Here is a 27,113-nt window from a genome sequence, read left to right as displayed (position 1 = left end):
TCGTGTTGCCCCACTGATTGTAATGTAGAATCAATTAATGACAAAACGAATCCAAACACGACATATGTGCTATTATTTTTTATAGAGTGTACTAGTGTGCTGGATATCCTGGCTGCAGCATCAACTCATCGTGTTGCACCATTGGCATTGTATGTAGAATCAAATACTGATCAAAAGGAATCAAACACGACATATCTGCTATTATTTTTTCAAGAGTTTACTGGTGTGCTGGATATCCCTGGCTGCAGCATCAGCTCGTCCTGTTGCCACCATTGCATTGTATGTAGAATCAAATACTGATCAAAACGAATCCAAACACGACATATGTGCTATTATTTTTGATAGAGTGTACTAGTGTGCTGGATATCCTGGCTGCAGCATCAGCTCGTCCTGTTGCCACCATTGCATTGTATGTAGAATCAAATACTGATCAAAAGGAATCAAACACGACATATCTGCTATTATTTTTTCAAGAGTATACTGGTGTGCTGGATATCCTGGCTGCAGCATCAGCTCATCGTGTTGCCACCATTGCATTGTATGTAGAAGCAAATACTGATTAAAACGAATCCAAATACGACATATACATACATGTGCTATTATTTTTTTATAGAGTGTACTAGTGTGCTGGATATCCTGGCTGCAGCATCAGCTCGTCCTGTTGCCACCATTGCATTGTATGTAGAATCAAATACTGATCAAAAGGAATCAAACACGACATATTATCTGCTATTATTTTTTCAAGAGTATACTGGTGTGCTGGATATCCTGGCTGCAGCATCAGCTCGTCGTGTTGCCACCATTGTATTGTATGTAGATCAAAACGAATCCAAACACGATATATCTGCTATAGTTTTATAAAGAGTGTATCTACTAGTGTTCTTGATATCCTGGCTGCAGCATCAGGCCGAGAATTCCATAATCCAGCATAGTTATATAGCATACATGGGTGTTTCAAATTTTAGGTCCCAAATATGTTTGAAAGTAAAGTAAATACCCATTATGCGTCTAAGATTCCTACCGCAGCGAACAAAAGAGCTGATGATCTTGAAACGGTTGAACCGATTGTGATAAAACATGTCTAGCTCCTGAGCCGGCATTATGCTGAGGTGGGTCCGTTTCGTGAATGGTAACTGCTTTCCTTGTCTGTGTTATTTATTTATGTAATCGTTCAAGTTTGTTACTTTTCCGAATAAATGTATTTTCTTTTTCTAAGATCCATCGCCAGAAAACCAGCTTTCAAATAAAAAAACCGCATCCAAATCGGTCTACCCGTTTAAGAGCTACGGTGCCACAGACAGACACACAGACATAGAGGCATACAGACACAAAAAGCGGTCAAACTTATAACACCCCTCTTTTTGCGTCGGGGGTTAAAAATTACGAAAACCATAAATTTTTAGTTACATCATAATTATAATAAAAATATTTATGTCGGCGGCCGATCGTAAAGTCCGCTAGATCACGAAATTCCTAGGCATATTGTGAAATGCCGCCATTTCATGATAAGCCTAGGAATTTCGTGATCTGGCGGATTTTACATTTTACTATTTCATTATTTTATATCGATAATATGGCACATTTATTAACTACGTATTAAAATACAATCTTGAAAGTGTGTCTCATTAACATAAATGTGTTGACATAAATAAATAAAGAAAATTAAATATTCGTGTACCTACTGCGTTAGTCTTAGTCACCTGTCTCATCCGCGACGAACACCGAGAAGCGACACCGAGATACAGGAAACTAAAGTACATAATATTATGTTGTATTTTTAAAGTATTATCTAACCTTAGCGGTCCCCTGACACCGACTACGCTTAGATAAAATAGTTATTTGTGTCACGAGGGAGCAAAATGGTGTATTTACGGCGAGGGCGTACATTGAATCTAGAATCTAGCGAAGGATTCTACAATAGAATCCTGAGCGTAGCGAGGGATTCTAAAGTAGAATCCTGGGTGTAATGAGAGATTCAAGTGTTAACGCCCAAGATGAAAATAATTTTGCTCCCGAGTGGCTCATACAACTTGTCACACCGAGCATTAAGAAACTTGAAAAAAAAAAACAATTCTTAATATTATTAAAGAACAACCAGCATAGAAAATGGCGTGGCTTTACAATTATCAACTTCAAAAAATGGAATTTGCAATAAAACACTTAGAAAAGCCTTGAACAGAAAAGTTTCACTTTGCTCCCTCTCGTCAGGGAGGAAAAGTTACTTTTCAGAAGGAGAGGTGTGTAATAATTATTTTTTCTACCGCAGCGAACAAAAGAGCTGATGATCTGGAAACGGCTGAACCGATTTTGATAAAACATGTCTAAGAAGCATCGCTAGAAAACCTGCTTTCAAATAAAAAAAAAACCGCATTCGAATCGGTCCACCCGTTTAAGAGCTACGGTGCCACAACAGGCAGACACACAGACATACAGAGACACAGACACATATAGCGGTCAAACTTATAACACCCCTCTTTTTGCGTTGGGGGTTAAAAATACTGTTGATTTTACAAATACGCGTTCCTGAGAAAAAGGGTCTTGACCGACGGACGGACGGACGAACAACAAAGTGATCCTATAAGGGTTCCGTTTTTTCCTTTCGAGGTACGGAACCCTAAAACCAGCCAAGAGCGTGGCGGACACGCCCAGGATAGGGTTTTGTAAGCACTACGAAAAAATCTAGTAATATTTTTCTAAAGAATCTTCCAAGTTAGTTATAGGTTGCTATTTACTCTTTAAACTACTAATAATTCTCTAGCAATCTTAGCTGCTATATTTTTCCATGTAAATTGGATATATCTATTACCATTCTGTTTTTTTTTCACCCAACAGTTTATATTTTAAAAGGGCGAGGGGGGACGCTCGATTTTAATGAAAATTTGAACTTTGAAGTTGAATATTTCGCAAACAGATCACTGAATAGAAAAACCGTCTTAGCAACCCCCATTGGTCCACTCCACACAAGAAAAAAAAATCACCCCCACTTTACGTCTATGGGTGCCCTAAAAAAATTGTTTTTTAGTTTTTTTACTTTACCACTTTGTGGGCGTGACTGATATGTATGTAGGTATACCAAATAACAGCTTTCTAGTAATTACGGTCTCTGAGCTTAGCCGCGGACGGACAGACAAACAGACAGTCGGACAGACATGGCGAAACTATACGGGTTCCTAGTTGACTACGGAACCCTTAAAAACAAATTAAAAAAACAACCACATTGATAACCTCCTCCTTTTGTTATCGTTTAAAAAGAGCTAATTGAGCGTTACATTAAATTGACTTCATAATTACCGGAACTGGACAAATAATATTCTACAGGTGGAAGTTTTAAGTACCTAATTTAATTTTGATTATGTAATTTTATTTTGATCTAATAGTATTAAATGTAATTCAATTTTAATTGTTTAATTTTATTGTATTCTATTTGATTTTAATTAAATGGACGTTGACGTTGTTGTCTTTCAAATTATAAATTATATTATTATTAATATTATTACTTATAGCACACATCAAAATCAAATCGGCCAAGTGCGAGCCGGATTCGCGCGCCGGTTGTTTCGTATCTGCTTATTTGTAAGTGTGCTATGTACGCTACGTGCCTACGGAACGCTAATCTAGCGACATCGCAACCGAGCTGCGTTAGCTGACGACGCGAACACGCAGCGCCGCGCGCCAGCCAGCGGACGCAGCGCTGGCATGGCATCGCATTGGCTCAGGCTCTTAGCTTAAGTTAGGATTAAGAACATTTTAATGTAATTTATACATATATATGAAGTAAATTAATTCCATCTAATTGGGTTTTTGGACTCTTCGCCTGCAATTTCCATATTTAGTATGTCAAAAATATACTATTTTAATTAAGTTTTGGCAGAGCACCGTTGTAAGTAATTGCACTTACGCAGCGTTTTTATATTATTATTTTATCTACTCTATTTATATTTACTACTCATGTGTATTCATTTGAGCTCTCTATGAAAACGTTGAATATATTTACTTGACTCACTGTGTAATTACTTTATTTAGATGGCTCTATATCTATATATTACGATTCTTGACGATTCTTGACATACCCTAACAAATAGACGGACAGATGGACGAACAGACAGTGTGCACTATTGATATCATTCCATTAGCCTAATAAAACAATTAATCTCTCTAAAGCGTTTCAAATTATTATCTACTATATATTAGTTATTACCAGCAATTGGCAACGAAAACGAATTCGCCAATAATTAATAGGTATGATGACGTCGTTATTTTTTCTGGCCCCACTGATAACTTTGCTTTCCTATTGGTGGATTATTTCTACACACACGCCGCTCCAGTATTCACGTGTCTGATGGACCTGCACAGCTATAACTGAATACGGTTTTATTATGCAAGGAGCCAAAAATACATAGGAAACTTTTCCGGTACAAATAAGTCAAAGACAAAATATCTTTATTCAATTTAGGCTATAACAAGCACTTATGAATGTCAAAAATATCTACCACCGGTTCGGAAAAACCTCTGTTGAGAAGAATCCGGCAAGGAACTCAACGAGGTATATTTTTTTAAACAGATTTACAATTATTAAATGATATCTATACATCACAAGTATTCAAACAACAAGTTTATATTTTTAACACAATACAATACAATCGCTATTAGAAGTGCGATGCTAAAACAGATCGGAATTACTTCCAAATATCAATATCCTTATGATTCATTAACTTTATAATACGCCTTAGATATGAATGTCTTCTTGACAATAGATCTGAATTATGTATCCGTTTCATTTGTAATATTTATTGGAATTTTATTATAAAAACATATGGAATTTCCCAGAAACGACTTTTTGGTTTTAGGCAGTCTGCAAGATGGGACTTTAAACCCTGTGTTTCTAGTAGCCTTTGGCTTATCGATGTTAGTGGGGAAATCACATATGTTCTTCTAACAATACATGAATATTTCAAAAATATAAAGCGACGGCAGGGTTAGGATACCTGTTTACTTAAAAAAAAGGTCTTAAAGATTCACGCGTCTTCAAATTATAATATACTCTAATTTCTCTCTTTTGTAAGATAAACGTTGACTCAATGTCTGCAGCAGATCCCCATAAAATAAGGCCGTACGGAATAATGCTATTAAATAAAGCAAAATACACCAACTGTGCCGTCGTCACATCGGTTAGCTGCCATATATTTTCCAAACTGCAAAAGCAGCTGAGCAGAGCTCAATCTACCCGCGATTGCTGTGACGTGATGTCTCTACTAGGTCTAGTTTAGAATAGAGCGTTATTCCTAAAAATACTGTTGATTTTACAAATTCAATAGTTTGACCATTTCACTTTATATTAGAAACTGAATTCGAGTTAGATGAATTTATCAACGAGAATTTAGTACATTTGTTTTTCTTAAGATTAGGGGACAAGTTATTGGCAGCAAACCATGCGGATATCACTGACAGGGTTTCATTGGGCTCAATGAAGTCGGTGTCTTTTCTACTAACCTTGAACAGTAAAGACGTGTCGTCACCAAACATAACTATACCCGACTTTTGGCCCTCCATATAAGTTAGGTCATTTACATAAATAAGATACAGGAATGGGGCAAGAATGGATCCTTGAAGCACTCCCATTTCGACCACAGATCCCTCCGATACCGTTCCGTTAATCGCTACCTTTTGCTTTCTTTGTGTGAGGTAACATTTAATGAGTTCTAAAGCGAGGCCACGAATGCCATAAAAATTTAACTTACAAATTAAAGTATCACGATCCATACAATTAAAAGCTTTCGAAAGTTCGCAGAATACACCTATAGCGTCATGTGATTCCTCCCAAGCTTGCAATATGAATGTAATTAAACTATGACCCGCGTCTGTAGTAGATCTACCTTTTGTGAATCCGAACTGCTGTGGATGCATGATTTTATAGGTATTAAAGTGCGAGATAGGATGGCTAAACGCTGATAGGATGGACACAGAACGATAATCAGAGGGATTATCTTTATCACCTGATTTAAAAATAGGAACTACTTTACTATATTTCATCAAATGTGGAAATACGCTTTCATCTATACAGCTATTAAAAATAAAAGCTAAAGTTGGAGCAACGACATCCAAAATGGAATGTAGAACCTTAACTGAGACGCCCCACAAGTCTTCCGTGAATTTAAAATTACTTAAGTTTGGAATAGATACATTTAGTTTAAAGAGCGATTCAGGTAACTAAGAGGAAGACGCGAGACATTTTGTCGATGGGGATTTTATAGAAGAAGGTATTAAACTCGTCAGCTACTTTAACCGCGTCCGTTTATAATGCGTTGTTAATCTTTAAAGATACAGAGGACTCCGCGTTCTTACGTCAACCGGTTTCAGTATTTATAATTATCCAAACTGTTTTAATTTTATCATTAGAGGACTTAATTTTATTAGTTACATGGGCTGCTTTTGATTTATTACATATAATTTTGAATAATCCCTGACATACTGGTGGAAACGTTCATCAGTGGTACACGATTTCTTAACATAAAGATCATATAAGACGTCCCTACTCCTACGTATTCCGGGTGTAGCCCATTCATTGAATGACATTTTGTTTCCTATTTTAATACGTTTTTTACTACACGTTTTATCGTATTCCTCGCATACAGTATTTAACAATATTTTAAAATTTTCGTTTGGATTTTTAGTATTTACTTTTAAATTGTTTACTTTTTGCGCGATGTTTGTTTTGAGACGGTCAAGTCTTTGTTTGTTCAACGGCCTAATTTCTATGGTTTGATTAACACCGCCCCTAGCCCGAGGTAACTTCATTGTTTGAGCTTTGTAATCCGACCGTACTCCACTGATAACAGCTTTTTCTAAATACTTACAAGTTAAGCAAATGATGTCTATACATATGTGGTCGAAGTGGTTGTGACTCTGGTGGGTTCATTAAAAAAAGAATTTTAAATTAAAAGATTTTAAAACAGAAATAAACTGGTCTTTTTCAACAGATTGTGATAAAATATCGATATTAAAGTCCCCGCAGACCACCAAGCTAAATTTCTGAAAACCCTATAACCTTTGAAATTTAAGGCCTCTTTATGACAATATCAGTATCCAAATACGTACAAGAAATCATTTTTTTTTTGAGTTTACGAAATTCGTTTTTAGAGGTTTTTTTTGTACGAATTTATTTATATTTAGGAACACAACAATACAACAATATGATAGAAAACAAAATAAATAAAAACTACATAAATATGTCTAACTATAAAAAGAAAACTCCACTTTGTAGGATATGGTGCACTGGTTGTAATAAAAGAAAGTTTAACACTTACTGACCACTTCTTTACTGTATTTAGGGAAATGATATTATACAGCTTTTAGATATTAAAAGTACCTATTTCTCTAGATCCGAATTATAACAATTTAAGGAAGCGGCGCTCGGTTGGCCTGACATATGAGAACAAAAAAACATATTAATTCTAATTCAGTTTACTATTAGATGATTTTGTCAGGCCTACCTATATTTAAACATATTTTAGGGTTGTTTGGCAGGAGGTTGCAACCCTACAAAGTGTCTTGCAATTAAGGAAGTGTTTTCTATTTAATATTATTCCGAACATAATATATATAAAATTAAGTTTAGACGATGAAAGTTTTGTAACGTATATGATACATGATATTTTCCAAAGCGCTCAAAATGCGAATTTCATAGTTGGGGATCGTTCTTGCCTGCTTTAGTACCATACGAGTATATATAAAAAAAATAGCCTTTATATTAGTACTTCCCAACTAACCAGGGGGGCGTAGTGGGTAGGTACGATTGTATTTTGAACAAAAAAAATCTAAATTGGTAGCGTACGTAAATTAACTGTTCCGAACTTAACTTAAGGGGCATGAAAATATTATTTTTAGTTCGGTGAGGCGCCGAAAATGGGAAACCCTGCTTTATACTATATGAAGGTCTGGCTGCCGCGGGCTCTGGGTTTACAGTATTGCAGCTAAGCTAAGCAAGCAACGGACAATGCGTACCGGCGCCATTACAACGATCGAAGCTAGCGCCCGCTACCACTATACAAATTTCCAACCTGTATAACGAAGGTTCTCAGTCTGTTTACTTAGAGCGTCTGTTATGCTAATTGACTCGACGGGCGTGAAAACAGAGATTCGAGTCGAATAAATTGCGAGACAAGCGTGGCGGGGCTCAGTACGCATTCGATCAGCATGCAGGCGAGCGAAGGACTCCTGGCCTTGGGCGCGCTCCTGGCGGCGGCGGCGCTATACGGGTACTGCCGCTGGCGTCTCGGCTACTGGCGGCGGCGGGGGATGCCCGCGCTGCCGGGCGCGCACTGGCTGCTGGGACACTACGGCGCCGGGCTGCTGCTGCGCGCGCCGCCCGCCTGGCTGCTGGCGCGCCTGTACCGCGCCGCGCCCGACCAGCCGCTGGTCGGCTTCTACATCTGCCACAAGCCGTGCCTGCTGCTGCGCGACCCTCTGCTCGTGAAGCGCGTGCTCGTGACCGACTTCGACGCGTTCGCGGACCGCAACTTCGCGGGCGAGCAGCAGAAGGACAGCTTCGGAATGATCAACCTGTTCGGGCTGCGCGGGCCGGCCTGGCGCTACGTGCGGCGGCGCATGGCGCCCGCGCTGTCGGCCTCGCGCATGCGCGCCGCCGTGCCGGCCATGCTGGCGGCCACGCCCCGCTGCTGGCGCGGCTGGCGGGCGCGGCGGCCGCGCGTAGCCCCGCCGACGCGCAGGAGCTGGGTCACCGCTACGCCGCCGACCTCATCGCGCGCGTGGCGCTCGGCGCGCGTACGGACTCCTTCTCCGAACCCGACGCCTACACGGACAACGGTGACTGCGCCGCCCGGACCGACCGGAACCCTCCTCCGAGCCGCCGGGAAGGTTTCGATCGCTGCGGGAGACGGAATCGATCGGCATCATAAAGTGTCTTATGAAAAATTACACTTTTTTCGACGATCCCAGTATTTACCCTATATTTAAAAACTTTTGAACAAAAAAGTTTAACCGACGAAAAAACTGAAAAGCAATCTAGGTCAAACAAAAAAGGTACTATTTTTTGTTTTTCAGTTTTTGCGGCGGTTTAATTTTTTTGTTAAAAAGTTTTTATTATATACTATTTTCCCACCCTTGGGGTGTTTTTTCCAAATGTATATAATACCAATTTCAAGGTATACCCTATCTAATAAAAAAAGAATTATGAAAATCAGACAACTCTGTAAAAAGTTATGCCTGTTCATATAGTACAATCAGCGACTGAACAATCAATCCCCTGTTTTCGTACCCTTAGGGTAAGAATATTTTTTCCACATTTAAATGGACACACTCGGGGTATACGCTTTCCAATAATAAAGAATCATTAAAATCGGACTACTCTGTAAAAAGTTATGCGTGGTCATACATAAAAAAATATATAATATATACGCGTCGACTTGATAACCTACTCCGTTTTTTTCGTCGGTTAAAAAGCGGCTCGGCACGATTCATGAGTTATGTTACATACGATGTTTCATTACATCATTCTTACATGCAGTGGAATCCGACAATCATGGCGAACCGTGGAACCCGATAGAGAGATGACAAACGGGACACGTGTCAAATATCCACCGAGTGAAATGATGTATTTACTCTCACGAGTCTGCAAAAGTTTCTCCAGGAAACAACTCAAAAAAAATAAAAGCTTCCTCTTCTATGTTCCGCAGACGGTCGGTAAGCCCCCCCCCCCTGACCCGCCGTGCTTGTGCCCGCAGCGCTGGAGTTCTCTCGGGCATGCGGCGCATGGTGGCGCTGGTGGTGGTGTTCTTCACGCCGTGGCTGGCGGCGCTGGCGGCGCGGGCGGGCGCGCCGCTCTACTTCGAGTTCCGCGAGGCGCGGCGCCTGTTCCGCGAGGCGTGGGCGGCGCGCGAGGGAGCCGCGCCCGCGCCCGCGCCGCCCCGAGGGGACTTCCTCGACTACCTCAGGCAGCTCAAGGAAGGCCCGCAGAACCCCTTGTTCGGTGCGTGCCCCCTGATCCTTTCCGACGGAAACATCGACATCGTCAGCCAAAAGACAGTACTCGTGCCGGCCATGGGCCTTCCCCAAAAGATGTCCCGTGTCCGGTCCCGCGCCGCCCGCATCCGTCAGACTCCTGCGATCTTGGTGATGTCTTTCGGTACGCGGTTGCCATTCGAGGTACCTATCCGTAATATTTCAAAAAAAGTTTTTTCGTCGAAATTTTTGATTCAACATGTAGTTTGACGCCGACGCCGTAAACAATTGATAGAAATATTGACCTAACCACGAAAAATCGGGCGACACTATTTACCGGCCGTAGGTACTATACCGACCCGAGATTTCGTGTATGTACACGCCCATAGTAACTCTTGTCATTTTGACATCAGTTTGTATGGGCGTGTACACGAAATATCGGGTCGGTATTTCCATGTCGATATTATCCGTGCCGGTATATACTGTCACCCAAAAATCTAAAACAGTATTTCAAGACCCGGCGGCAGACGGGAGACACGAGGCCTACAGTTTGTTTGTTCACGCGAGGCGTGTACCGTTCGCAGAGTTCTCGGGCGACAACCTGCTGTACCAGGCGGGCATGTTCTTCTCGGGGTTCGAGTCCAGCGCGGCGGCGGCCACCTTCCTGCTGCGTGCGCTGGCGCGGCGCCCCCCTCTGGCCGCGCGGGCGAGGGACGAGGTACATTTCATTCTACATATTTAGTATATTTCTCTGTCTTTACGCCGAAATATTATTCCCAAATGTTTCCTTTGCTAAGCAGTTTCATTTTCTAATTCACTATTTTCTCTGAAATCATATTTTTTTCGGAACTTTTATAAAACAATTTTAACCTAATCTACTCTGTTCTATCCTGGTTCTATCTATAATCATAAGAAAATCCACTGAGATATCTTTTGAGTTTCGGAGAAAATCGAGACTTTCCAAATAAAACAGTTTGGCAAATGAAACATTTGGGAATCACTTACGCTCTTTTTGTAAGAGATATCTTTTGCTCTGGCGCCGCCGGACAGACTATATCCTAATAATTTATTTATTTATCAATAAAAATCCGATCCGATCCGATGCGAGCCGTTTGATGGAAATGATGGTTTAGGATCGTACTACAGTTTGTTTGCATATCAAAAGGTCCGCCGCGCAGTCCGCGACGCCGGCGGCTGGGGCGCGCGCGCGCTGGAGGCCATGCCGCTGCTGGCGCGCTGCCTCAAGGAAGCGCTGCGCATGCACCCGCCCGTCGCCTCGCTCGACCGACGGGCCACCACCGACTACCAGGTGCGCTAGGCTGGCTACAAATTACGTGTTCGAATCACGTCGGGGTCACCACTGCAGGATTCTTCGTGGGATGAGTCGTTGCAATACTGATCGAGTGTTGCCATTATTCCGGATTGAAGTTTCTTTGCGAACTTCCTTCCGCTGGCGTTCGTGTCGTCATAGTGTGTTGTATGTTTTTATATGTTTTAGTTTTTAAATGGGTCCCACTGAAAAACAGCGTTGCGGCTTGCCGAAACATTATGCTGAGTGGGTCCACTTTATACTATTCGATGTTATTTTTATTTTTTCCACCTAATGTATTTTTATGTGTATCGAATATGTGTAAATAAATGTTTCTTTCTCTCTCTCTCAATATGAATAAAATAGGAAACTCTTTAGAACTAGCGTATAATGAAACAAGCAACGGGTTACAAACGCGTTCCCACAACGACTGACTCTTACGAGGCGCGTCCCGCTCCCGGGAGCGCACCCGAGTCCTGTGTGCTGCTAAACTGTAACTACAAGTCTATGCGCTACGGCAGAACATGCGGAAAACAAACATTATGCACACAGAGAAATTTTGAACCCGTTCACAGATTCCCGGCACGGACGTGACCATAGAGAGAGGCACCGCCGTGTACATCTCCCTGAGCGGGCTGCAGCTGGACGCGCGGCACTTCCCGGAGCCGCACACCTTCGACCCGGAGCGCTTCGCCGCCGGCCGCCCCGTCTCGGACGCCTACTTGCCGTTCGGTCGCGGGCCTCACATGTGCGCCAGTGAGTGCCTCGCAGATCACTACTCCGACTGTCTGGTGTTCGCCGCTTGTATTGCGCAGCCAGTTATGGTGACACGCGCCATATCCGCAACGATTACGCTGCGTTTCAATCAGAGGATGTGAACGCTTTATTTTTCCTCTCCTCGCACAGCACATCTCTAGTGGAAACGGCTGAGCGGAGCGAGGCGAGGTAAATGAGGCGTTTCTATTGGTCCATGAAAAACACATTCCTTGCAACACATCCTCGCACATCTCTGGTGAAAACGGAGCCTAAAGCGGAGTTCTCACGAGGCGATTTTAGTTAATCAACTTAAATCGGTTCACGAATTGAATGACAATCGCTAATGGGAACATTCCATAGCCATAGCATTGATTCCCTCTCAACTTTTGGTGTGCGAGTCGGCTCATTTTGATGACGTCACCGTGCAAGCAACAACTTGTCGAACGTGAGAACGATCCGTTCAAGTTAAAAACGACTTTGCTACGGTATCCAGCAATGTCTTCGTTTGCTAGTTCTCTTAGAAGCGTTTGTGAGGCTCCTTCTTGAGATCCAAGCCCTCACCCAAAATCTGCATTTTTTCTTCATAATTTCCTTCCGCAAAATAAGTTTCAACTTATTTTGCGAAAGGAAATATATTGAACTGAGGTTTGTCAATTAAAACATTTCTAATTTCGCGATACGACATGTTCGCACGACATTGTTTGACGCCATTCTGAAGCAACAGCCCGTTCGATTCGACTATCGGATCGGTGCGACCGCATCGGTGTGAACGCAATTCGTATCGATTTATCTTGATCAATTAAAAGTTTATCAACTAAAATCGCCTCGTGAGAACTCGGATAAGGCCAGGCTTGTAGCGAGTGTCGTTGTCGCGCAGGCAGCCGCGGCGGCGAGCTGCACGCGCTGCTGCTGCTGGCCACGATCCTCTACCACTTCGAGATGAGCGTGCCGGACGCGGCGCCGGACGGCGTGCCGGACGGCGTGCCGGACGCGCCGGACGCGCCGGACACCGCAGCCAGACTCGACCGCGCTCCACGTTCACGGCGGTGGCGGGCGGCCTGCCCATACTCTTCACCAAGCTGGACATGTCGCAAGAGCCCGCCGACCTTGTTCTTATTTAAACATAGCTTAGTTTAGTGTAACAATTAAATGGCGTTTAAGAAAAATAGTTTTATTTAGTTGGAATGTCCAGAAAAGAATTACATGACATGCTCTTGTGTGCGTGACCTGAACTCTGGTGGCGCTATCTATACTGTACGTCTTCTGGCAATTTAATACACAAGTTCAAAGACGAAAAAAAAAGAAAAGAAAAGAAAGTGGAAAAAGTGGCTCCGAAGCGGTGTAACGTTTCGTGTGCTCTGCCTACCCATTTGGGAATACAGGCGTGTTGTGTGTGTGTGTGTGTGTGTGTCTGCGTGCGTGTGTGTTTGTCTGTGTGTGTGTCTGCGTGCTTGCGTGTGTGTGTGTGTGTGTGTGTGTGTGTGTATGTGTGTGTCAAAGACGAAGTGATAACGACAAGATAGGAAAATCCACTAATACCTACTATTCTACGAATCCTACTAATATGTATAATTATAAATGTCAAAGTTTGTGAAACTGTTTGGATATTTGTTACTCAATCATGTCAAAACCGCTGAACTGATTTAGAAGAAATTCAGTATGCAGATAGTTTGAGTCCTGGGAAAGACATGGGATAGTTTTTATCCCGGAAAGTTGCATAGTTCCCACGGAATAGCGATAAATGAATTGTACGGGGACAGAGTCGTGGGCAACAGCTAGTGTAAACATATCTTTGACCTCGACCGTACAGACATACAATCGACCGAATCTTATGACCCACACCAGGGGTCCCGGGCCAAGTGCGACGTCCGACGTCCGACTTTAATAAGCTACAAGTAACTAGTAATTAGTTTTATAAGACCCGCCACCGACGGTAATTGGTCATAATCAGAGATAGCCACTCATGTACATAATCAACACCATGTGCGTTCCTCATGCGTTACTCGTATCTAGGTACCCCTGAAGACTTAAGTCTACTTAACTTATTTATTACCCCGAGACCAGCCAAAGTCTTGGCCCGCACGAATTTACATTAAGTGCAGTGTGTGGCCTTTAAATCAAAAATTTATATGGAATGACAGAGTACTGGTACAAATTCAAAACCAGCTATTCCAACAACATCAGACAAACATTTTCCGATTGCCTTGAATACAATTAAAAGTCGGCGCTCTGAGCAGCGCCGCCTGGCTGCGTACGCCGGTGCACACACACACACACACACACACACTTACTACATAGGGTGGCACATTTAGATCTGTCAGTTTTGCCATGTTACAAATTATATAACACATAATATGTACAAAGGTCTGTTTTTAGGAGCCACAAATTATACCATCGATTTTGATGATAACAAAAGCTGTATTGCATACATAAATAAAAAGTTTTTGGTTAAAAACATTTGAAGATTTCCGTCCTGCGGGGACGATCCTGGCCGGACTACCAGGATGTCACTACCAGGGGCCTATGGCATAATAAAGTACTTTTCTGTTGCATAACAAAATATGAGTGATAAAAATACAAGTGAATAAGTACAGTAAAGGGCAAAGATATCGACACGGCCAAAGTTACAAAAAATAAATATGTATACACGACATTATGCACTTAACATAAAGGCCGTGTATACATATTTTTGCAACTTGGCCGTGTCGATATCTTTGCCCTTGACTGTATGTACAAGCTAATAATATTAGTGATTTTGGTTGTAACTTGTAAATTATTATTGCATGATAAAATAAGAGTTATAAAATACAAGTGAAAAAATATGAGTCCTAATAACTAATATTATAAGTGCATTTTATTAGTTTTTGTTTGCAATACGAGTCTAAAAACTCAAATTATTAGTTGTAACGTATTTATTACTAAGTACCAAGGACCATGGTAGTTTTGAATTAAAAGTGATTTGGTTAAGGCCTAATCGACGAAAAATGATTAATATTTTGCATTTATCCGACGATGTTGATGATCAATATCTAATAACCCGTCACTAATAGGTTTAAAAGGATAGTATCAAATTTCGGGAAAAACATTTTTTTTTTTTACTTTTATTGATAAAGATATTTGAGCAATTTGATGAAATTCTTTGTTGTTACTACTAATGTAAATTTAAATAAATTATTAGAATCATCAACATTCTGATTATTCCTGATCTGCATACGCGGTATCCGTATTATTTTGATTATCGCATGTAGTTTCTGGAATAAACACTATCTAGTGTTAATTGATCCAAATTACTTCCCAAACCATTTTCGCAGTTAGAAATTACGAAAATAGTTTTACGTTGACGTTACTGTTCTCGCCAATTTTTTATATTTTCATTGCAAAGTCCACAGATGACCAAAGGTTTACCTCACTCAGTCAACTTTGTTACTTGTAATTTTGTGTTTTGCTAATAATACTAGTATGCTTATTACAAGTTAGTAAAAATATGTTATGCAACGAAATTTATTAGTACTTGTAATTAATTATGAATTCACTTGTAACTTTCAAGATATTATTAGTAATTTCTGCAACAAAATTTTCGAATATAATTAGTGAAAACAGAAAATAATTATGCAAAACGAAAGAACACAACTTGTAACCTGTTCTCATTAGACAGGGAAAGGTGTCGATGAGCCCTATCGGGTGGAGGGCGAATGCCCAATGATGCCGGGGTGGCGTAGCCCTTCTCAGGGCTGTGGTCGCCGATGGGGCGAACCTGAGCTGAGTACCTGTTCGCATTAGACAGGGAAAGGTGAGGGGGAGCCCTCGGGCGGCACAGCGGGCGAGGGCGAGGAATCCCGGACCCGCATTGCACGTGGCGTCCTGGTCGAGTGCCCCAAAAATCCTAGGGCGCAGCGCCCCAACACCATCTTGGGGCGCAGAGAGGGAGCCCATCCCGGGCTGGCCTGCGGCGTCGCGGTGAAATGTTGCGATCCCGTGGCGTCCGCATAAGGGTCAAGAGGGTAGGGTCGTTTTTTTTTTTAATCGGTATTCCCCTTCCTGGGGAGAGCCGACAGACCCCACCCGTTGCCTCGAGCGGGGGACATGCATAAGGCGCATCATCAGCACGTTAAAAAAAAAATAGGTTTGGTTTGGTTAGGTTAGGTTACGTTAGGTTTTCCGGAAATGGCTGGAGGCTCTGGAGCGACGAGCGCCGGCCACTGGACTATATCGAGAGTCCGGCCCGTCTTGGAAAGATGGGTCGACAGGACATGGGGTGTTGTCTCCTTCCACCTAGCGCAGGTACTGTCGGGCATGGCTGCTTCGGTAAGTACCTGTGCAAGATCGCAAGGAGGAAGACAACACCAATGTGCCACCACTGCGGCGGGGCGGAAGACACCGCGCAGCACACGCTGCAGATGTGTCCCGCCTTTGACGGGCAAAGAGTAAGGCAGTGCTAGGGAATGACCTCTCGCTGCCGACCGTCGTTAAATCCATGACCGACAGCGAGAGGTCGTGGATTGCCATGGCCGCCTTCTGCGAGGAGGTGATGGCGTTAAAGGAGGTAGCGGAGCGTGAGCGAGAAGAGGACCCGAACTCTCAGCCCATGCGCAGCAGGCGAGTTGGGCGACGGTGGTTGAACCATAACCGCGCAATCCCGCCCTGATAGGGACTGCGGATGACGGGAACGGGGAAGCCCGTCCTCCGCCAGAAATGTCCCCAGCTGGTAGGTGCGACAAGTGTTCCGGCGCGCCTACAGCGGTGGTGTGGTGGACTTAAAGTCCACCTGAGAGGAGTCCGTTACTGGACAACCGTCGTGCTTTCTGGGGCGGTTTTTTTTTTTTTATTTATTTATCACAGAAGGAGGAGAGGGAGCGGGAACGCGAGGAAGATACCCTGGCGCCCCCGCTCCGGCGAAGACGAGTGGGGAGGAGAAGACGGCAATATGTCGCCGCCCTCGCCCCCTCGTAGTGGTGCTAGCTGGTGGGGAATGGGGATTCCCTGCCAGCCTTGACAGCCCACACGTCGAGGGGGGGACCAATGGTCGGTCCACCTGCCTCTTGGCGCGGGGACCCCGGCTCTATGATGCTCAGCCTTGTAGAGCCGGGGCCAGCTTGCAGATGTCGCGGTAGGAACACGCAAGTGCGCCCGTGGCATCTGCTAAAAGCAAAGAGGACCATCGACAGGTTTTAGTGGGTATGCCTCTCTTTTTCCTTCCACTCGGGAAGGGGGAGGAGAGGAGAGTCCCACATAACCACTCGCATCGTCCCCGATGCGGGGGGTATGCGTAAGGCATTTCCTGTCGTAAAAAAAAAAAAAGGTTAGGTTAGGTTAGGTTAGGTTTTTTTTTTTTTTTTTTTTTTTTTCCTAGCTACCTCCAACATGATCGGAGCCTATTTTAATCTATTTCCTTTCACTCCAGTTCTATCATTTGCTACTTCTCGTACTTTTATCTTACTTTCGGGTCATTGCCCTTCGAACTATTCTATCTTATCTTAAACTATTTATACATACTTTTGGTTATTTCCTTGCATTCCTTTCTCTATTTCATACTTCTATCTTATGAGCTGTCGTGTTTTATTCTTTCCTTGGTTAGGTTAGGTTTTTTTTTTTTTTTTTTGAGGGAGGTGGAGAATACTCATAGTATACTGTCGGGCCGGTCCCGACAGCATGCCCGACTCGTCTGGGGATTTCTCCCAGGCGCCTACGGACTAAACTCCACCCCCAGTGGAGTGTTTTACTCCAGGGCGCTCCGTGCTATTGGTATACACTTCGCGTCTGGGTGTGTCTTTGTTTAGAGGTTTTTTGAGTGTGAATGAGGGTGTGTTTTTGCAAGTGTTTTGTGTTGTTTTTGTAAGGAGTACCTAGGGGGAGGAAAGTGTATTTTGGTGAAAAAGCGAGTGTTTGGGCCGCACCCCGAAGGGGAAAAGAGGACAACGAATGGTGTTCCTTTCCCCTGCGGGAAGCATTAGTAGAAAGATAAATAAATATATAGACATATAGAAAGTTTGCAGGTGTATATATGGGTTGTTATATAGTATGTGTGGTTGGGTGTTGTTTGGAATATAGATTAGGTTTTTGGAAGATTTGTGATTGAGGGGTTAAGGGGAGGTGGATTGTTAAATGTTTTTAAGTTGTAGATTATGTGTTTCAGTAGTTTATGAAAGTGATCGGCCGTGGTTTCTTTTGTTAATATTTCGGAGAAGTTAAGAGGGTCAATGTTAAAATTGCTGCAGCTGATGGTTAGGTTGAGGCGTTTTTGTGAGAATCTGGGGCAGTGAAAAAAAATGAGGTGTGTGAGTGTCTGAGGTGCGTGATGGTCGCATGGGCAGTGTTCGTTGTCTGTTATATGGAATCGATGTAAAAATGTCTTGTGATAGCCGTGATTGCGAAGTAGTTGTGTGGAGGCGAAGGTGAGTGGGTGTTTAGTGATGTATTCAATGAGTGTGTCGTATATGGGGAAGAGTGTTTTGGTGTATGTGCAGTGTTCCTGTTTGTTGTATAGTTGTTCTTTGTGTTTTTGCAGAATTATTTTGTGGTGGTGTTTTACATGGCTGATTGGGATCTGAAAGTTGTCGGGTGTTTTGTGTAGGTTGGCTGCATGTTTTGCCGCCCCGTCCGCCAGCTCATTGCCCGGAATTTCGGAGAGGTTAGGTTAGGTTAGGTTTTTTTTTTTTTTTTTTTTTTTTTTTTTTTTATCAGAATACCTCCAACGTAATTGGAGCCTTTTCCTTTCATTCCAGTTCTCGCATTTACTACATCTCGTACTGTCATTCCGCATCCTTTATCTTTCTTACATACTTCACCTTTCTTTCTCTGTGGGTTAGGTTAGGTTAGGTTTTTTTTTTTTTTTTTGGTAAGGTAAATGAGAGGCAGCGACAGTTGCCTGTGACTGTTGAAAATTCTCCAACAGTCGCCGCGTCCCATTTTTACAGTGGTTCCACAGACCAGGGGTCCGTGCTCTATTTTACAAAAGTGGTTTACGATCAGGCGCGAACCGGAAAAAATCCTCATGGACACTGGGAATGGAGGGCCCAGTAGTGCCGGACTTTTACCGACTAAAAACCGTTTCGCGCCCTTTTGATTTCTGTGGTTGTCGCCCGAACAGCTCTAATCCTGATTCTAGAAATGAGAATCAGGCATATAGCGATTCGGATGGCAACCCCAAAAACTTTTTGGCTATTTTCATGCGTGGGGGGGGGGAAGCTTATACTACGCGCGGGTCTTACCTCAGCCAGCGCTGGAAGGCCGGGAGAGAACATGCATTCTCCCGTTTAGACTCCGCGGGGTGCTAAGGTCGGTCTCCCTGTTGTTTTTCCCCAGTGGTTACTTCCTTGACCGACCCTCGCCCTTCTAACTAATCTAACTTAATCTATTGTCTCTATACATCTATTCTATGAACTAAGATCGCCCAGCTCGATGCCCGACGCATACATGACTTATGACTAAGGGCTGCCTTTCTTTTGCCCTGCGATGGAAGAGTGGGTCGGAGATCTTTTTGTTGACCGCTTATGTGGCTGTGAGTGCCATCTTTTAGGGTGGGGTTACCCTTGATGCGCGATGTTTTGCATCTTCGGTCTTTTTTGCGCTTGTCTCCTAGCGCTGCCCTTCTTTTCGGTTCTGCTTCCATCGCTTAGTCCTGCTGCTAATACAATTAGGGTGGGATGAGGAGTGCTTTCCGGACGGCTGGACGCTCCAGTGTTGGCAGAAGTACCCGTGGGGCCACAACAGATCCTTACCCCAGCCAGTGCTGCAAGGCCAGGGAGAAACTATGTCTCAATCCCCGTTTAGGCTTCCATTGCGGCTTCCATAGGCCTCCACCGGCTTTCTGGATGCGTCCTCCGTCCGGAACTCACCTGTCATGTGGGCGGGAGATGCATGCGTCAGGGATGCTTGTTGTTTGTTTGCTGCGGCGATGTACAGAGACAACTCAGTGCATGCAAAAAATAGCCTCAGTTGTCGCGACTTGTTTTAATTTGGGTTTGTCTATTTGGTGTGGGACTTGAAATAATTTAGAGTTAAGGAAAGAGCGTCGTCTCTGAGACTCTCGGGGGAAAAGATGTCATGTGTGTGCTTGTGTGTGTGTGCGTGTGTGTGTATGTGTGTTCTTTACTTATTGCGTTTGCACGCTGCGAGACTACTTTCTCAAGGAAAGTCTTCGTGGGATCCTTATTCTTGGCTGATCCAAGCTTGCTCTAGCTCAAATCTGTCCGGGCCGAAACGAGGGCATTCACAGATAATGTGCCAGATGTCCTCGTCTATGGCTGGGTCGCAGATGCACGAGGGTACATCCTTGACTTTGAAACGGTGTAGATACGCTGCGAAACCTCCATGTCCGGTAAAGGCTTGAACCAAGTAGTTTGTGAGTTTGAGCTTTTTAAGATGCTGTTTGCATCCCTCACTTGTGGAAAAAACTTCTTGGTTAGGTTAGGTTAGGTTAGGTTTTTTTTTTTTTTTTTTTTATTTCTATACCTCCAACATGATTGGAGCCTATATCTGCTAATTTTCTTTCACTCTAGTTCTCTCTTTTACTACTGCTCGTACTTTCATTCTACATCCTATGTCTTTCTCGCATACTTCACCATTCTCTCTTGGTGGGTTAGGCCCATCTAACTACTACTACTACTGTTATCTTGCTATTACCTTATTACTATATTCGTTCATTCCGTTCTCTTTCTCATTCTGTTCCATCTGCTAAGCTGTCCTCTGTGTCATTCTTCTCTCTTTCATTTCTTAGTTCCTTATTTTTAGCCAACGCTTGGGGATAAGGGTTGGGGGTGAATTTATTTATTAACATTATCTTACATGACTACATTCGGTTACAAAGATTGGCTTACTTATTCTAGTATATGTCAGGCAGCGGCGAGCGGCGGCTAGCAGTGGCGAGCCACGGCAAGAGTCGCCACTGCGGCGAGCAATGGCGACGGATGGCGAGCAGCGGCCAGCCAGTGCTCACCACGGCGACACTACCTAGTACAATATGTATTTCTACTAGCCATCGCTTAGGGATAGGGTTGGGGTGAATTTATTTACTATTTACATATTTTTATTTTACATGTTTTTACATTGTTCGTTTTTGTGTTTAATCTATCCGGGTAACAGAGTTTTGCGTTATTACACATACTACTTATTCTAATATACATTTATTTGCTTTCTTTTTCATTTAAATTTTTATCTGTAACAATTCATGATATGCTTAGCATTAATATTAACAAATATTATGTAAACATAATCTTTTTGCTATGTTTTGTTTCTTAACACTACCTTATTTGCTATTTTCTCACAGTATTCCATAAACTTTTCTCTGTCTTTAGATAGCATTATGTCATGTATGTTTTCTATAGTTATTTTCCTGTCCATTTTGTATTCGAGGTCAAGTCTGTCCAGTTCGTGTACGGGGCATTCAAGTAACAGATGCGGCACAGTTTCGTCTTTAGATGGGTCGCAGACGCACGATGGGCTCTCCTTACACTTGAATCGATTCAAATATTCGGAGAACCCACCGTGCCCCGTCATGACCTGTGTCTTGATGTTTGTTATTTGAAGTTTCCTAATTATTCTGTAAGCCGCCACCGCGTCCGGGAAGAAAAGTTTAGTAATAGCCGCAGTTTCTCCCATCTTGTAGCGACGATTCCACTCGTCAAGCGCTGCACTTCGGATACTGCGCTTGACGTATGAAATCGGGCAGAGATCGTATTCCGGTTTGCGTTTGGAATATACAGCAGCCTCCTTGGCTAGTATATCAGCCCTTTCGTTGCCTTCCAGTCCCACATGCGCCTTTACCCAGTGTAAGACAACAGTTTTCCCACTTTGAGAAATCTCTTTCAAATTTTCTCTTGTTTCTACTGCAAGGGGGTGGAGGCAGGCATAGTTTGTAATCGTCTGAAGGGCTGCCATAGAGTCACTGTATATTCCAAACGAGGAGGCTCTGTGCTTTGCTATCTCCCTCGTGGCTTTGCATATCGCCAGCAACTCAGCCTGGTAGACCGTGCAGAACTTGGGCATTGCAAGCTTGAGTGCCCTTGTCTCGGAGTCACCCTGCCATATGGACAGTGCCGCCCCAACCTGGCCCCCAATCTTGCTCCCGTCAGTAAAAATTTTAATTTGGAACTCGCTGTTGGCGTTAAGTTGTTCACGGTCCGCCAGGCCTTTATATTCCAGGTCGATCCGCTCTGCCGGATGAGGGGCATGTATCGCCGAGGCCATTCGTTCGACCCCCCAACCCCCCAGTGCCGGCTGGGGCACCCCTCTTTTGGCTTCGTACAGCGAAGCCGCTTCTCGTACTCTCAGGTCGAGAGGGAGTACCCCTGCAAGCACCAATACAGAGTTTAGTGAGACCGTACGATAGGCCTTGCACATTTTTTTTGGGCTATACTACGCTGGACCGTTCCCAGCTGTTTTATCACTCCCAATTTATTGGCGGCTGGTGCCCACACGCTGGCGGCGTACAGAATGATTGGTTCAACGGTTGCCACATATATCACTCGAACGATGTCCGGGTGGAGTCCCCAGCTGGTCTTCGCAGCCCTCGCGAGTTGTTTGTGGATGCCTATAGCCTTGCGGCATACGTTTGCGACGTGCGTGTTGAAAGTCAACTTGTCATCGACGGTGACCCCCAGTATCTTGATCTCCCTTGATGTGGCAATGCTTATCCCGTCCATGCTCAAGCGTGGGATGTCGTACTTCAATTTTCGTGTGATCATCATTGCATTAGTTTTATGTGGGGCGAACTTTAGTTTGTTTCTTACGCCCCCACGCCTGCACATATTCGAGAGCAGCATTCGCACGTTGTTCAATTTCCTGTGCTGTGTCTCCGTCGAAGACGAGGATGACGTCGTCCGCAAACGCCTGGCAATAGTCTCCCCTCGCCTCCAGATTTTTCAGGAGCGGATCCAGGAGAAGGTTCCACAGAATTGGTCCACCGATCGATCCCTGCACACATCCCTTGCTCGTACTTATGCTAGTTTCCTTCCCCGCATACCTCACCGTGACCCTTCTGTCCTCGAGATAGCTATCGATGACCCTTCTGAGTCCCCACCGGACATCTCTCCTCAGCCAACCGAACCCTGATTGCTGGCCACCATGCTGAGTCGAAGGCTCCCTCTATGTCCAATGATATAACTGTTATAATTTTCTTTTGCTCTAGTTTGTTACGGATAATCTGCATTAGGTCATAGAGGGAGTCCTCGGTACTCCGCTGTGGCATGAAGCCATACTGACGGGTGCTTAATTTCGGCAGCAGGTGGAACTTCAGTCGGGCAACCAGCATCTTTTCAAAAATTTTCCCCGGTATGGGCAGCAGTCCAATCGGTCTGTGAGCTTTAGGCGTAGTGTAGGAGTCTTTTCCGGGTTTTCTGAGGACCACTACCACTGCCTCCTTCCAAGCTTTTGGGAAGTAACCGCACTCCAAGCATTTATTGAGCAGTGCCAGGAACACTTCTGGGTTGCTTTCAATCGCGTTACAACAAATGTCTGCGGTGAACCCCTCCACTCCAGGGGCCTTCTTGGGGTTAAAGGAGTTGCAGGCGTAGTTTAATTCGGCCATTGTAAAAGGTGGCTCGTATGATTTACCCTGTCCCTCAGCATTCACTCTTTCTGCTTCCGTTCTGATGGAGCGGTGGTGTTGATTATCTGTTTCTGCTGAGTCCACAGGGTAGAAAGTCTCAGCTAGAAGCTTCACAGACTCCTTTGCATTAAGGACCCTCCCGTTTACCTCCAGCGGTATGTCCTCCTCTCTTCTTTTTGTTCTTCCTATGACCCTGTATATCCCTTCCCAGACTCCCTCCCTGTCCTGTTTCCCGCAGAACTCCTTCCAGCTTTCGGTCTGGCTTTAGCTGCTTCTAACTCGTACTCATTTTTCTGTTTCAGGTACTCTTCGACAACCTTCGACCTTCGGATTGGGGCGGCGCATCTGATCCTTCGTTTTCTGGTAGCGACTTCTCTCTTCATTCCTGCGAGTTTTTCAGACCACCACGGCACAGTAAGTACTTCTTTAAATTTTTTCTTAGGTATCGTTTCATTGCATGTTTCTGTAATTAGTTTTGTAATTGTGGTAATTGTTTCGTCTATCTTTTGCGTGTCTTTAATTTGATCTATTTTTATTTGTGTGATTTCATTCTGCTGCATAAGCTGGCTGAGTTTGCTATGAAACTCGGGCCAGTTTGCTCTTTTTGTGTTATAGATCCTTGTTGTGCGCTTTATTACTTGCCCAGCTGATTTCTGTAAGTTAATGTCGAAAGTAATGGCGTTGTGGTCCGAGCTCGTGAAGCCTTCGTCGACTTTCCAGTTGTCTACCAAATCAAGGATGTTTGTAGTGCACGCGGTTAAGTCTACATAACTACTATATCTTTTGCCGCCCCTAATCGTGTCGAAGGTCGGAATTTCCCCTGTGTTGAGTATTTGCAGGTTCAGCTCGTCGATTTGAAGTCTCTGCTCACCACACTGACCCGGACGGCCTAAGCCGTTCCCTGCAGGGAGATAGCCCAAGATGGGCAGTCAAACGGCTTGACCGGGACCTACTGCATGCGGCGGCCTTGGTCCAAGCTTGGCCGGAAGCGCCTGAAGCCCCGACAGATGTTGAAGAGGAAGCAGCCTGGCTCAGCGAGGCCATGACGCAGATCTGCGATGCTGCAATGCCGCGGGTCAAGCCCAGTGGGCCGAGGCGGAATGTGTACTGGTGGTCCGCAGAACTTACGCAGCTGCGCAAGTCTTGCGTGGCTGCGAGACGCCAGTACACGAGGAGCCGAAGGCGGAGGAGGCGGGACCTGGCGGCCGAAGAAGACCTGTATGCGAGGTACAGAGCAGCTAGCAGGGCCCTCAGCGTGGCCATTGGCCAAGCCAAAGACCTGGCTGAGCAGGAAATGCTGGAGACTCTGAACAGCGATCCGTGGGGAAGGCCGTATAAGTCGGTGAGGGCAAACTCCGGCCTTGGCCCCCCCACTCACGCAAGTCTCCAGCCGGACCTTGTGAGCCAAATTGTGGGAGCCCTATTCCCACAGCGGGCGAACACCTGCCCCGCGAATGGCTCCAGTAACTCCGATGGTGGGTGAAGCCATACCGGAGGTGACAGAGAAAGAATTGGGGTTGGCAGTACTCAGGCTAAAGGCCAAAAACACTGCCCCCGGTCCTGATGGTACTCCGGCCGCGCCTGGGTTTTAGCACTGGGTCCTTAGAGCAAAGGGTGAGGGCTCTATTCTCGCGTGCCTGGCACAGGGTCGCATACCTCGGGCGTGGAAATGCGGAAAGTTGGTGCTTCTAAGGAAGGAAGGGCGACCGGCCGATTCCCTTCGGGGTACAGACCGATCGTCCTTCTTGACGAGAAGCCAAGCTGTTCGAGGCGGGTAGTGGCTGCTCGTCTCGTTCGACATTTGGAGGACCAGGCCGGGCCTGAGCGCGTACCAGTACGGATTCCGCCAGGCAGGTCCACCATCGACGCTATAGCGAGGGTGAGGGCCCTGGCGGATGAAGCGATTTCCCGGGGGGAGGTGGTGTTGGCGGTGTCCCTGGACATTGCCAATGCTTTTAACACCCTTCCCTGGGAAACGATCAAGGAGGCGCTCAGAGTACCACAACGTGCCTGAAGTACTTGCGTAGGGTAGTGGGGTCATACCTCTCTGAGCGGGCAATCCGTTACCCTACGCAGCATGAGTGGGTGGAGCGGCAGATGTCGTGCGGTGTCCCACAGGGGTCAGTCTTAGGACCACTCCTGTGGAACATCGGCTACGACTGGGTGTGCTGCGCGGCGCTAATCTGCCGGGGGTCGAAATAACGTGCTATGCGGATGACACCTCGTCACAGCCCGTGCCCACCTCCGCGAGGCTTCCCTGCTGGCTACAGCAGGCGTAGGCCCTGACGGTGGATAGAATTAGAAGGCTAGGCCTCGAGTCGCCCCTCCACAAGTCCGAAGCCATATGCTTCCATGGACCTCGTAGGGCACCTCCAGGCAATACTAGCATAAGTAAGTGGAGTTTCCATCGGCGTTGAGAAGACGATGAAGTATCTAGGACTCGTCCTCGACAGCCGATGGAACTTCCAGGATCACTTCCGGCGCTTGGCTCCTAAGCTGATCGGATCAGCATCGGCGTTGAGTCGGCTCCTTCCCAACGTGGGCGGCCGAAGGCGGGCTGCCGCCGACTATACACGGGCGGTGGTGCGGTCGGATGGCCCTGTACGGAGCACCGATATGGGTGAATTCCCTTTCCGCCCAAAACAAGACCCTCCTGCGGCAACCGCAAAGGGTTATGGCGGCTAGGGTAACGAGGGGTTACCGCACCACCTCGTTCGAGGCGGCCTGCGTTCTAGCGGGCACCCACCGTGGGAACTGGATGCGAGGTTCTGGCGGACGTATACTGGCAAGTAGCTGAGGCGCGCGCCAGAGGGGAACGACCGTGCCCGGAAGAGATAAGGCGGTGGAGAGACATCCCGCCAAACTCTCTTCCGGAAATGGCTGGAGGCTCTGGAGCGGCCGAGCGCCGGCCACTGACCATATCGGGAGTCCGGCCCATCTTAGAAAGATGGGGTCGACAGGACAGGGGTTGTCTCCTTTCACCTACGCAGGTACTGTCGGGGCATGGTTGCTTCGGCAAGTACCTGTGCAAGATCGCAAGAGGGAGACAACACCAATATGCACCACTGCGGCGCGGGCGGACGGACACCGCGCAGCACACGCTGCAGATGTGTCCCGCCTTTGAAGGCCAAAGAGGATGTCTAAAGGCAGTGATAGGGAATGACCTCTCGCTGCCGGCCGTCGTTAAATCCATGACCGACAGCGAGAGTCGTGGATCGCCATGGCCTCCTTCTGCGAGGAGGTGATGGCGATAAAAGAGGAGCGGAGCGTGAGCGGGAAGAGGACCCGTCCTCTCAGCCCATGCGCCCGCAGGCGAGTTGGGCGACGGCGGTTTGAACCACAACCGCGCAATCTCCCGCCTAATAGGGACTGCGGGACGCGGCACGGGGAGGCCCGTCCTCCCGCCGATAACGTCCCTGAGCTGGTAGGCGCGCCAAGTGTTCCGGCGCGCCTACAGCGATGGTAAGAAGGAGACGTAAGGTCCCCTGAGATGGGTCCACAAATGGATAACTGTCGCGCGTCCGGGCCATGGATGTTCACAGTTCC

General features: G+C 45.5%; 1 protein-coding gene and 3 pseudogenes across 1 annotated transcript; 3 read left to right on the top strand and 1 right to left on the bottom strand.

Moving 5' to 3' along the window:
* Positions 1 to 8,193: 8,193 nt before the first annotated feature.
* On the top strand, positions 8,194 to 13,171 carry LOC141440222 (cytochrome P450 6k1-like; annotated as a pseudogene).
* Positions 13,172 to 16,186: 3,015 nt separating this feature from the next.
* LOC141440221 (uncharacterized) lies at positions 16,187 to 17,015 on the top strand (annotated as a pseudogene).
* A 4,226-nt stretch (positions 17,016 to 21,241) lies between these two features.
* On the bottom strand, positions 21,242 to 22,767 carry LOC141440220 (uncharacterized; annotated as a pseudogene).
* Positions 22,768 to 25,991: 3,224 nt separating this feature from the next.
* LOC141440219 (uncharacterized) lies at positions 25,992 to 26,812 on the top strand. The gene is made up of 2 exons (XM_074104682.1): positions 25,992 to 26,168; positions 26,558 to 26,812. Exons 1-2 carry the CDS (start codon positions 25,992 to 25,994, stop codon positions 26,810 to 26,812), a joined length of 432 nt encoding a protein of 143 aa, XP_073960783.1.
* The last annotated feature ends 301 nt before the right edge of the window (positions 26,813 to 27,113 follow it).

This window comes from Choristoneura fumiferana, chromosome 22 (genome assembly GCF_025370935.1).
Source record: "Choristoneura fumiferana chromosome 22, NRCan_CFum_1, whole genome shotgun sequence".
Lineage (NCBI taxonomy): Eukaryota > Metazoa > Arthropoda > Insecta > Lepidoptera > Tortricidae > Choristoneura > Choristoneura fumiferana.
The sequence above is the reverse complement of the archived record's forward strand: the minus strand, read 5'-3'. Positions and strand labels throughout refer to the sequence as shown.